The following is a 9,553-nucleotide window of genomic DNA, read 5'->3' as shown; positions in this document are numbered from 1 at the left end:
CATGCTGCGCGTGCGGCGGGCGGCGCTGGCGGTGGCGGCGCTGGCTCGGGTGGCGGAGGGGCCGCCGGGCCCGGGGCGCCCCTGCGGCTCCCGCCTGCGGCTCCCCGGCGGCGCGGCGGGACCCGACCCGCGAGGTGAGAGCAGGGCGTCTGGGGCGGGGCGGCAGGCCTCGGTTGGGGGACGGGGCTGGGCCCGGCGGGAGGTGGCGCGGTCGGGGGGGGGGCAGGCCCGGTGCAGCAACGGGTCTGAGGCGGGCGGGAGCCCCCGCCGGGCGGCCGTGGCCGTGGCTGGGCTTGGGCCTGGGCCCGGGCCCGGCGGGGGACAGACCCAGGGACGGGATGGAGCCGGGCCGAGCCTGGCGGGAGGCGGCAGTGCCGGGCAGGACAGGAGGCCCCGGCGAGGGGCCGGGCGCGGTGGGAGGTGGTGGGCTGGGGGCGGCGGGAGGCCCCGGCGAGGGGCCCGGCGCGGTGGGAGGGGCCGGGGCAGGGGGCGGTGGGAGGCCCCGGCGAGGGGCCGGGCGCGGGGGGAGGGGCCGGGGCAGGGGGCGGCGGGAGGCCACGGCGAGGGGCCGGGGCAGGGGGCGGCGGGAGGCCCCGGCGAGGGGCCGGGCGCGGTGGGAGGTGGTGGGCTGGGCCCGGCGGGAGGCCTCGGCGAGGGGCCGGGGCTGGGGGCGGCGGGAGGCGGCGCGGGAGGGAGGGGGCAAACCCAGGGAGCGGCAGAGCTGGGCTGGGCCGGCGGGAGGCAGTGGGAGCGGGGGGGCAGGTGCTGAGGGGCTGGCGGCGTTCCGGGCCGGCCCCTCGCTGACTGCCGGCGCGTGGCAGGCTGGCGGGAGACGGTGGCGGCCGCCGTCGGCGCCCTGCAGGCGGGCGGGCTGGTGGCGGTGCCCACGGACACGGTGTATGGCGTCGCCTGCCTGGCCCAGGACCCCGGCGCCGTGCGGAGCATCTACGGCCTGAAGGGGCGGAACGGGAGCAAGCCGCTGGCTATCTGCCTCGGGGACGTGGAGCACATCTACCGGTGAGCCGCAATGCTGGCTGCTGCTGGCAGCGGGGGAGCCCTGCGCGGCCTCTCCTCTGCGCTGTGGCTGCTCGGCCTGCGCAGCCGTTCACCCGCTTCTCTTAAAAACCTGTGTTCAGTGCTAAAGAAACGCCTGTAAGTGAGGCTTAGAGGTGTGATCTGAAAATAGATTTGGGCTTCTGAGAGCCCCAAAGCATAAAACTTTTAAAGAGGGGTTTGTGGTTGCCTAAACTCTGTAGAACTTGTGGTAGGGAGAAATCTGTTCCCTCCTTAGTGCACTGGAGGGCATGAGATCCAAGAGAAAGGGCTCTGTTGTAGCTGGCCACTTCTCAGCACGTGCAGCACCAGCTGTCTCTGTGAAGAGCTGTGCAGCAGCCTTTCATGGGCCTCCTCTTGCTCTGTAGATACTGCCATGTGAATGTGCCAGATGAGCTGCTGCGGGATCTGCTTCCAGGACCAGTGACTCTGGTCTTAAAGCGTTCAGAAGAACTAAATAAAGACTTGAATCCTTTCACATCGGTAGGTCTTTGTCATGGGATGCATCTATGTGTTTTTGCTTTATAGCATTCTATATTTTTTGCTTCTGCTGCAGTAACTTTTATTCTCACATGTGTTTAGTGTGCTTAGTAGTGATTAATGTTTCCTTGAAGCTGGTTCCTGTGCTATTGTGTTTCTTGCGACTTACCTGAACATGGTATAATCCAGTGTTAGATGCTAACTTATGAAGGCACATGCATATAATTGCCTAGTGCAACAGATGCTGAAATATTAATTTGCTTTACTATCAGCTTACAGTCAAGAGGACTTTAGACAATGCAAGATTAAAAAATAATCTCTACTTACCGCATGTAAATCCATGTTCTCTTCTTCCTTGTAGCTGGTTGGTGTTCGTATTCCAAACCACCCTTTTATTAGGGAGCTGGCACGAGCTTGCTCTGGACCACTAGCTTTAACAAGTGCAAATATCAGCTGTCAGGCAAGCACACTGACGGTTTCGGTAAGGCTGTTTTTTTACTCTGAAATTATTGTGGTAAACTCGCAGATTCCCAGGCCCTCCAATTGCAAGCCAGCTTTATCAGTAAAACAAGAATTTCTTCAGCACTGCTGTTATCTTTTAAAAGTCTCTAGTCAGTAGTTAAAACAACCCACAGATCTGTGATGTGCGGTAGCTGTCTTGTTGTCATCCTCACCTTAAAAACAGAGGAAGAGCAGAGCTGGAAAGTAATATTTAAAAGCTTCATGCACAGCTTCTGCAATGTAGAAAACAGAAATTGCTGTAGGAGGAATGATTCTAGAATGAGACTATGGCTCTCTGTACAGTTCCTTGCAGCCTGGGAATTAACTTTGGCTTGAGGAAATGTCTTTTTCGAAGGCTTTTGACCATTGTGTTGGTATATATTTAGGCATAGTACCAAATGGACACTCCATGCTTGTCCCCAAGCATTTTGATAGAGTTCTAGCTTTTTTTGTGCACTCTGCTAGCTGCTTTAAAAAATAGTGATGTAGCTAAGAAGCCCTGAGCCTGAGATCCTTTGGGAACTTTTTCACATGTAAGATAAATCTGTTCTCAGTTATCAAACTAGGGATATGTTCATGATGGAAAAAGGTGTCTTTCCCTTGATGATAGAAGGTCCGATAGTATCTAGTAAACATCATTACAAACCATCTTTTATATTGTTTGCTACATCTCTTTCTCAGGAATTCAGAGACCTTTGGCCTCAGTTGTCCTTAATCATTGATGGAGGCCCAGTAGGGGATGTCCAGAGCCCAGAATGTCGTTTGGGGTCGACTGTGGTTGACTTATCGGTGTCAGGGAAATTCGGCATCATTCGCCCTGGCTGGTGAGTGCTCTTTGCTAAATGGAACTGTAGCTTTTTCTTTACTCCAAAGAGAAGCTTTCAGGGTCATGTTTTTAGGATGGGTAATGTTTTGCTTATTTTCCCACACTAGTTAATCTTCTCAGTGATGGTTTTAGCTTAATTGCCAGCATACTCAGAAATCCTGAAAGAATACTCCAAATTCTGAGCCCAGGAGACCCCTGTCTAGCGATTTCTACATGAAACACCCTAGTTTCTGTAGTTCATGTTCTCCTGGATTCAAAATGCAATTTGTGTCCATAGCTGAGTGCTGTTTCACAGAAAAATTCAGCAGCTGAATCCTGAAAAAGAACCTTTTTCTGACAGTTGCTTTCCCCCCCACAGTGCACTGACATCTACAGTTGAAATCCTGAGGCAGAAGTATGGCTTGATACCAGAATCATCTTGAGACTTCAGACTCTGAGGAAGCTCTGCAGAGCTGGTAAAGCTGGGCACTGTGTGCCTGCCTGTGCATTCAGGAAGGGAACATTAAAGGCCTTGTTTAATAAGGTTGATGGATTATGCCGAGGTACCAGACAAAGGATGATGAGAACAACAGGTAATGGGTACCTGTTAGTGTCATATCTGCTACAGTCTGAGAAATGAACCCAGGATTTATACTGACCTCTTTGTGGTGATGTACCGTTCCCAAATACCCATGTCCGTCTTAAGACGATTAGGCCTTTGAAATAAAATAATTTGAACATGAGGCTGTTCTCAGGGTGCGAAGATGAAGGTAGTGTTACTGATTCTCTCTCCCCTTAGAAATTATTTAATGTGTTTATTTAACTGTATCTGCATCAAAAGAAAAACAGAGATGGAACAACATAAGATGGTTATTCAGACTCTCATGATGTTGTAGGTATGTTGTTCTCCAGCTGGTTTTCTCTGTTCCAAATGCAGTCAAACCTGCTACTAACATAAAACTGTAAATGCTTAAAAAACAACAACAAGAAAACCCGAACCCACAGCATTCAGTTCCCTATCTAGTTATGAGTTGCTTAGATTTACTGGAAGACCTCACTTCCTTCTAATGGAGGAATGAAGCCAAGCTCTTAATGTGTTGATCTTCAGTTTCTTATGTGGACTTTCCTCTCTTTGTTTTGGGCACAGTGCTAAGTTGAAGTAAATACGGAATGAGGTGAAGTTCCTTATTCTTCAAGGAAAAGTCAAGTTTGTGATGCTATTAATAATTTTAAAACTGCTAAGCAGCTTGCATAATTTTGTTATGCTTATTTTTTGATTTTTTCTGACACACCATAGGCATATATAAATAGAGCATTGTCTCACATGCAGAGCTGCCACTTCTCATTTTATTGACAGACAAGTGTAAATGAATTTTAATGGCTAATTTGGAAGGGACCATGCGTGATTAAAACCACAAAAAAGGGGGAAACTTCTGTGTGCTGACCTTCCTTCAAAGCACAAATTAATGGTATTTTCAATTGTATTTTTATTGCAAATATTTTTGTTCCTTGGTTGCGAAGAAAATAAAACTTCAGAAGTAAATTGTCAAAACGTAACACTGAACAATCAGATAAGAGCTTTTAGGATAGATCATTGCTTTTCCTTGGTTTCCAATGCGCACAGTAGGTTAAATGGTCTAGCATTCCAGCTCTAATTATCTTCAGTTATTTGGATACAGTGGGACACAGGAACAACACTCAAAGCAGAACTCCTTGGTATGAAAGAGCTTGCATAAAGCAAAGGGTATGTAATTGCATGGTTTAGTTTCATCTAAATTTAGAGGATCCTTTATTCCTTTTTTTTCATTAAGCCGATGAGGAAATGCTTTGTCAGAGCTACTGGTGGAGCGAGGGGATATATGATCACTGCAGGTAGTGGGCCAAGGGCATCAGGTAAAATACATGCTGGAACCCAGCTAACTACGTAAAACACCACAGAGTATACGCACTGTAAGAAAAACTGATCAGCTCTCCAGCCCATAAGCCAGCAGCCCTGTGAAGATTCCAGAAGAGCAGTGAAAGGGTCATCTGGACTAAATCTGCAAGAGAGTAGGTTGGACTGCTGCTTAAAGATCAATTCTCTGCTCCTTGTAACACTTCCTCTTGGGATTTCAGAGTTAGGGCTTAAGCAATCCTTGGGGTACTTGTGGAGGATGCTGTTTGCATACAGCTGCCTGAGGAGGCTGAATGCTCTGCACAGAGACTTCACTCCTGTGGCTGCTTCTCGGGTGTTTTTTCCTTAAGCACTCCTCTCTGATGCAGCTTTATCAATGGGAATTCTTTCTCACTAAGACAAATAAAGTCACATCAACCACTGCTCTTTCTCTTTGCTGAAGTGTTCTGCCCACCTGCGAGTCAGCTCCAAATACATGTTAGGCTGATGAGGAAGGTAGTCTAGATAAAGACGTGTCAGAGTCTTCTTGGGTACAGCTTTCTCAATCTGGGTGCCTTCATGCCATTCATTGAAAGAAGTGATGGAAACTATCTCTGGCCTGACCATGAGAGCAGCCTGCAGAGCTGTTTCATAGTACTTCCCATTCACTCTGTTCCGAGTATTGTGATTGTTCCAGGGGCGGATGCTAGTGTCAATGTAGCCTGGGCCAACACTGGGGATAAACATCAGGTTGTTGGAGTCACAGAAAGTTTTGATCGCTTTCCAGTTCTGGTGGGATGAGCCAAAAGAGAAGCCATTGGATGCGAAGTATGTGTACATGCCATCATACCCTGCGGAGAGGATATCATGCTTGTGTCCTTCCTCTACTAGCAATGCTATGAACACAGCATCGTAAGCAGTACTGCGGAGAGAGTGGGAGCCTGATGGTGTGAGAAGGTTGGCCCACGATTCAGCTGGTGTCAAGTAGGAATCATAGATATAAAACAGTGGGAGATTCCTGCCAGTGCTGGTCTTGTACTTATAAAAAGCTGCATGTGATCCATATCTAGAGAGAGAGCACAAAGCTGTTCCAGTGACTGAGGTAATAAGCCCTCATCAGGTATCTTCATTATAAAGCATGCATGATTTGAAACTTGATTTGCCTCACAGGGACTCCATGCTCAGAACTTTTCTTTGGAACCCTTATCTCCTTACCTATGAGAATGTTTCTTAATTCTGTTGCCTGTGCCTGTTTCTTTTGAAAGAAAGGATATACGTGCCAGCCTACAGTAACACCTCAGAAACATGGGTAGAAGAGAGCAAATTCTGGTTCTGAAGGCAAGATATTGAAGTGTCAGAGGAAGGGGGATTTGATTGTTACACCCGCTCAGTTTTTCCCTGTTGGATTGCTCCTTCATCTGTGGCCTGTTTTTTGGATTTTGCATTTATTTCAAAGTTCTGCATGTGTTTTTGTGCTTAAAGCAATATTATACAGCTAGATCTAGCCTATATGAAAAACTTACTTGTCCATGATGTATTTGATGTTTTCATGCACGGTGTGGTCATCACGCCCTTTGTATGGCTGGATATGGAAGGCAACCTTCAAAAGAGACCATGAAAGTGGTTATTTTTTTCATAGTTGTTTTGCTTTCTCTGCAGTCTGACCTCACAGAAGACACTAGCTCCTTTGTAAAGGCCTGCAGGTAGCCTGGGAGGACCCCTTCATGATGCAAGCATATACAGCGATCTGTTCAGTGAGGCCAGGGCTTTCACTAGTTTTGAGTAATGCTAATGAAAACTAAATTGAAAATCCTACTTATTAAGAAGACAAAAGCTCTGTGGTTAGCTATTGAAAAAATCATTCCACTTGTGTTATTTTTAAGTGCTCATGTCTTTTAATGCAGTAACTGAAAGTGAGGAGGAGGGCCCTTACCTAAGCACAGCTTTAGTTGTGCAGTTAGTTTAATGGTTTCAAATAACAGACAAGATCCTTACCTTTATGGCATATCTGTGTGCAGCATTCAGTATAAATGGCACAAGGCTGTCTGATGGTTCCCCGTTGTCATCTGCTAGGCCGGGTGGGTACCATGACAAAACCAGCACTCCTGCAGAGGTGTGTAATAGGGCAGATCTTAATGTTTTTATTCTGAACTTTTCCCCTTCCTATGCATTAGCAGTACCTGAAATATTTCTTGTCATTCTAAAACTTTAGACCTACAGTGTTTGAGACTTGGGTAGGAGACCCTCCAAAATACAGTCTGAACTGCTGGCTCTGAGATAGCTGCAGGTGTCTTTTTATAACTAACAGCAGTCTGCGGGGATGCGTACTGGATGATCTGTGCAATGGAAAGTAAGGAGACGTGCTGAGGGGGGCACGTGGAGGGGTGCTGCTGCTTTCTGAGCTGATAGTAGGTTATGGTTGGTATCACAGTACCCCCAAAATGGGATGTGGCTTGTTTTGGCCCCTGGTGACATCCCGTGTGGCTTAGTGTTTCCTTTGTGGCTAGGAGAGCAGGGGTGGGCATCGCTGCCGGGCGTGTGGGGCTTGCTAGCCCCTGCTGTGCCCGAGGAAAGGGAGCACGGCTGGGTGGCCTCGTGGCCCCGCACGGCCGGGCCAGGCACGGTCCCTGAGCTAGCCGGGCCGGGCTGACCCGAGCCGATCTGGGCCGCAGAGCTGTCCGGGCTGGGCTGGGCTGACCCGGGCCGCGGGGGGCCGGGCCGGGCCGGGCCGGGCCGGGCCGGGCGGGGAGCTGTCCGCGCGGGCGGTGCTGAAGCGCGGCGCTTACCGATGGCGGCGGCGCGGAGCTGCGCCATGTGCTCGTCCAGCACGGCCGGGTCGCGGGAGCTGTAGGGGCCGAGCGCGGGGTAGAAGCTGGAGCCGATGTCGTCGGGCGGGCGGTGGCGGCCCTTGGGGTAGCTGGCCGAGACCTTGGGGTCCCAGTGCGGCACCGTGGCGTGGTCCCAGTGCACGTAGCGGCCCTCGAAGCGCGGGCTGCCGTACCAGGCGTAGTAGAAGGCGTGCAGGTCGTAGGCCGGGCCGCGGGCGGGCGGCGGCGCCGAGGCCCGGCGGGGCGCGGGCGCGGGCGGCGCCGCCAGCCCCGGCGCGGCGGCGGGCGGCCCGTCGGCGGCGCGCAGCGCGCGCAGCGCCATCGCCGTGCCGAGCACGAAGAGCGCCGCCAGCAGCAGCGCCAGCCCGGCCCGCCGCCGCCGCCGCCGCATGGCCCGGCCCGGCCCGGCCCGGCTCGGCCCGGCTGCGGGCGGCCCCGGGGCGCTGCGGGCGGGCGGCGGGGACCCCTGCTGGCCGCGGCCGGCGCTGCAGCGCCGCAGCCCGCCCCGCCTCCGCGGGCGTCCGCGCCTGCACGGGCGTCCCTGGGCCCGGCGGGTCTCCGCAGCTGCGCGGGCGTCCCTGGGCCGGGCGGGTCTCCGCGCCTGCACGGGCGTCCCTGGGCCGGGCGGGCGTCCCTGGGCCGGGCGGGTCTCCGCAGCTGCGCGGGCGTGCCTGGGCTGGGCGGGTGTCCCTGGGCTGGGCGGGTGTCCCTGGGCCGGGCGGGTCTCCGCAGCTGCGCGGGGGTCCCTGGGCCCGGTGGGCGTCCCTGGGCCGGGCGGGTCTCCGCGCCTGCACGGGCGTCCCTGGGCCGGGCGGGTGTCCCTGGGCCGGGCGGGTGTCCGTGCCTGCACGGGCGTCCCTGGGCCGGGCGGGTCTCCGCGCCTGCACGGGCGTCCCTGGGCCGGGCGGGCGTCCCTGGGCCGGGCGTCCCTGGGCCGGGCGGGTGTCCCTGGGCTGCGTGGGCGTCCCTGGGCCGGGCGTCCCTGGGCCTGGTGGGTGTCTGCGCCTGCGCGGGCGTCCCTGGGCCGGGCGGGCGTCCCTGGGCCGGGCGGGCGTCTGCGCCTGCACGGGCGTCCCTGGGCCGGGCGTCCCTGGGCCGGGCGTCCCTGGGCCGGGCGGGCGTCCCTGGGCCGGGCGGGTCTCCGCAGCTGCACGGGCGTCCCTGGGCCGGGCGTCCCTGGGCCGGGCGGGTGTCCCTGGGCCGGGCGGGTCTCCGCAGCTGCGCGGGTGTCCCTGGGCCGGGCGGGTGTCCCTGGGCCGGGCGGATGTCTGCGCCTGCACGGGTGTACCCATGCAGGTGTACCCAGATACGCAGGTGTCCCTGGGATGGGTCCGCTGTCTTGTGCTGCAGTGACCTGTCCTGGTTGTCCTTACCTCCTTTCCAAGATCCTCGTGCTTGGGCTTTGCCAGCCACGGCTGCTCTCCCACAGCAGCATCCTCCCACGTTAGATGCCCCAGTGGGCTGCTGCAATGCACTGCGAGCGTGCCGCCTTGACCCGTGTTAGCCAGAGGTGCCTGTGCTCTCTGGGAAGGTGCTGGCTGCCCACACCGGCCGTGGTCTCCGTTTGGGTAGCGCTGCAAGGACTTTGGGTCGCTCAGCAGTGCGCTGGTGCCAGCTCCTGCCCTGGCACGTCCACGGAGGGCTGATCGATGCCCCATGGCCAGCTCTGGTCACACTGCAGCTGTGTGGTGGGCAGGCAGACTAATCCCAGGAGCTGCAGGTGATGGTTTGGGGAAATGTACTGCAGGCTCTTACTGTGTCAGGAATAAGGTTTGTGAATTATTAAACAGTCATTGATTATGTGGGTTCCAGTTAAACTGCCACCTGCAGCCACCAGAAGTGCAATTCCCTCAGAGCACGCAGAGCTTGTCGTTGTCCGCTTGACAAGACTAAGGCTCCTCTGATGTGGATTTTGGCCGGTGGGTGATGTGGTGACCAGTGCCCGAAGAATGCCTGTGGCACTGGGGCTGGTGGGTGATTCTGTGGGGGCTCAAACAAGGTGAAGTGGGTAAC

General features: G+C 54.7%; 2 protein-coding genes across 2 annotated transcripts; one reads left to right on the top strand and one right to left on the bottom strand.

The window, feature by feature from the left end:
- The first annotated feature begins 1 nt into the window (after position 1).
- On the top strand, positions 2-6,245 carry YRDC (yrdC N6-threonylcarbamoyltransferase domain containing). Its single transcript, XM_062593761.1, has 6 exons — positions 2-134; positions 822-1,017; positions 1,422-1,536; positions 1,895-2,014; positions 2,716-2,858; positions 3,219-6,245. The coding sequence occupies exons 1-6, from the start codon at positions 2-4 to the stop codon at positions 3,280-3,282; spliced, it is 771 nt and encodes a 256-aa protein (XP_062449745.1). The 3' UTR covers positions 3,283-6,245.
- On the bottom strand, positions 4,165-7,931 carry MANEAL (mannosidase endo-alpha like). Its single transcript, XM_062594180.1, has 4 exons — positions 7,499-7,931; positions 6,708-6,817; positions 6,236-6,312; positions 4,165-5,778 (listed from the first exon to the last, which is right to left on the bottom strand). Exons 1-4 carry the CDS (start codon positions 7,929-7,931, stop codon positions 5,142-5,144), a joined length of 1,257 nt encoding a protein of 418 aa, XP_062450164.1. The 3' UTR covers positions 4,165-5,141.
- Positions 7,932-9,553: the final 1,622 nt, after the last annotated feature.

Source organism: Rhea pennata, chromosome 23, assembly GCF_028389875.1.
Source record: "Rhea pennata isolate bPtePen1 chromosome 23, bPtePen1.pri, whole genome shotgun sequence".
Lineage (NCBI taxonomy): Eukaryota > Metazoa > Chordata > Aves > Rheiformes > Rheidae > Rhea > Rhea pennata.
Note: the sequence above shows the minus strand (reverse complement) of the source record. Positions and strands in the feature narration are given on the sequence as shown.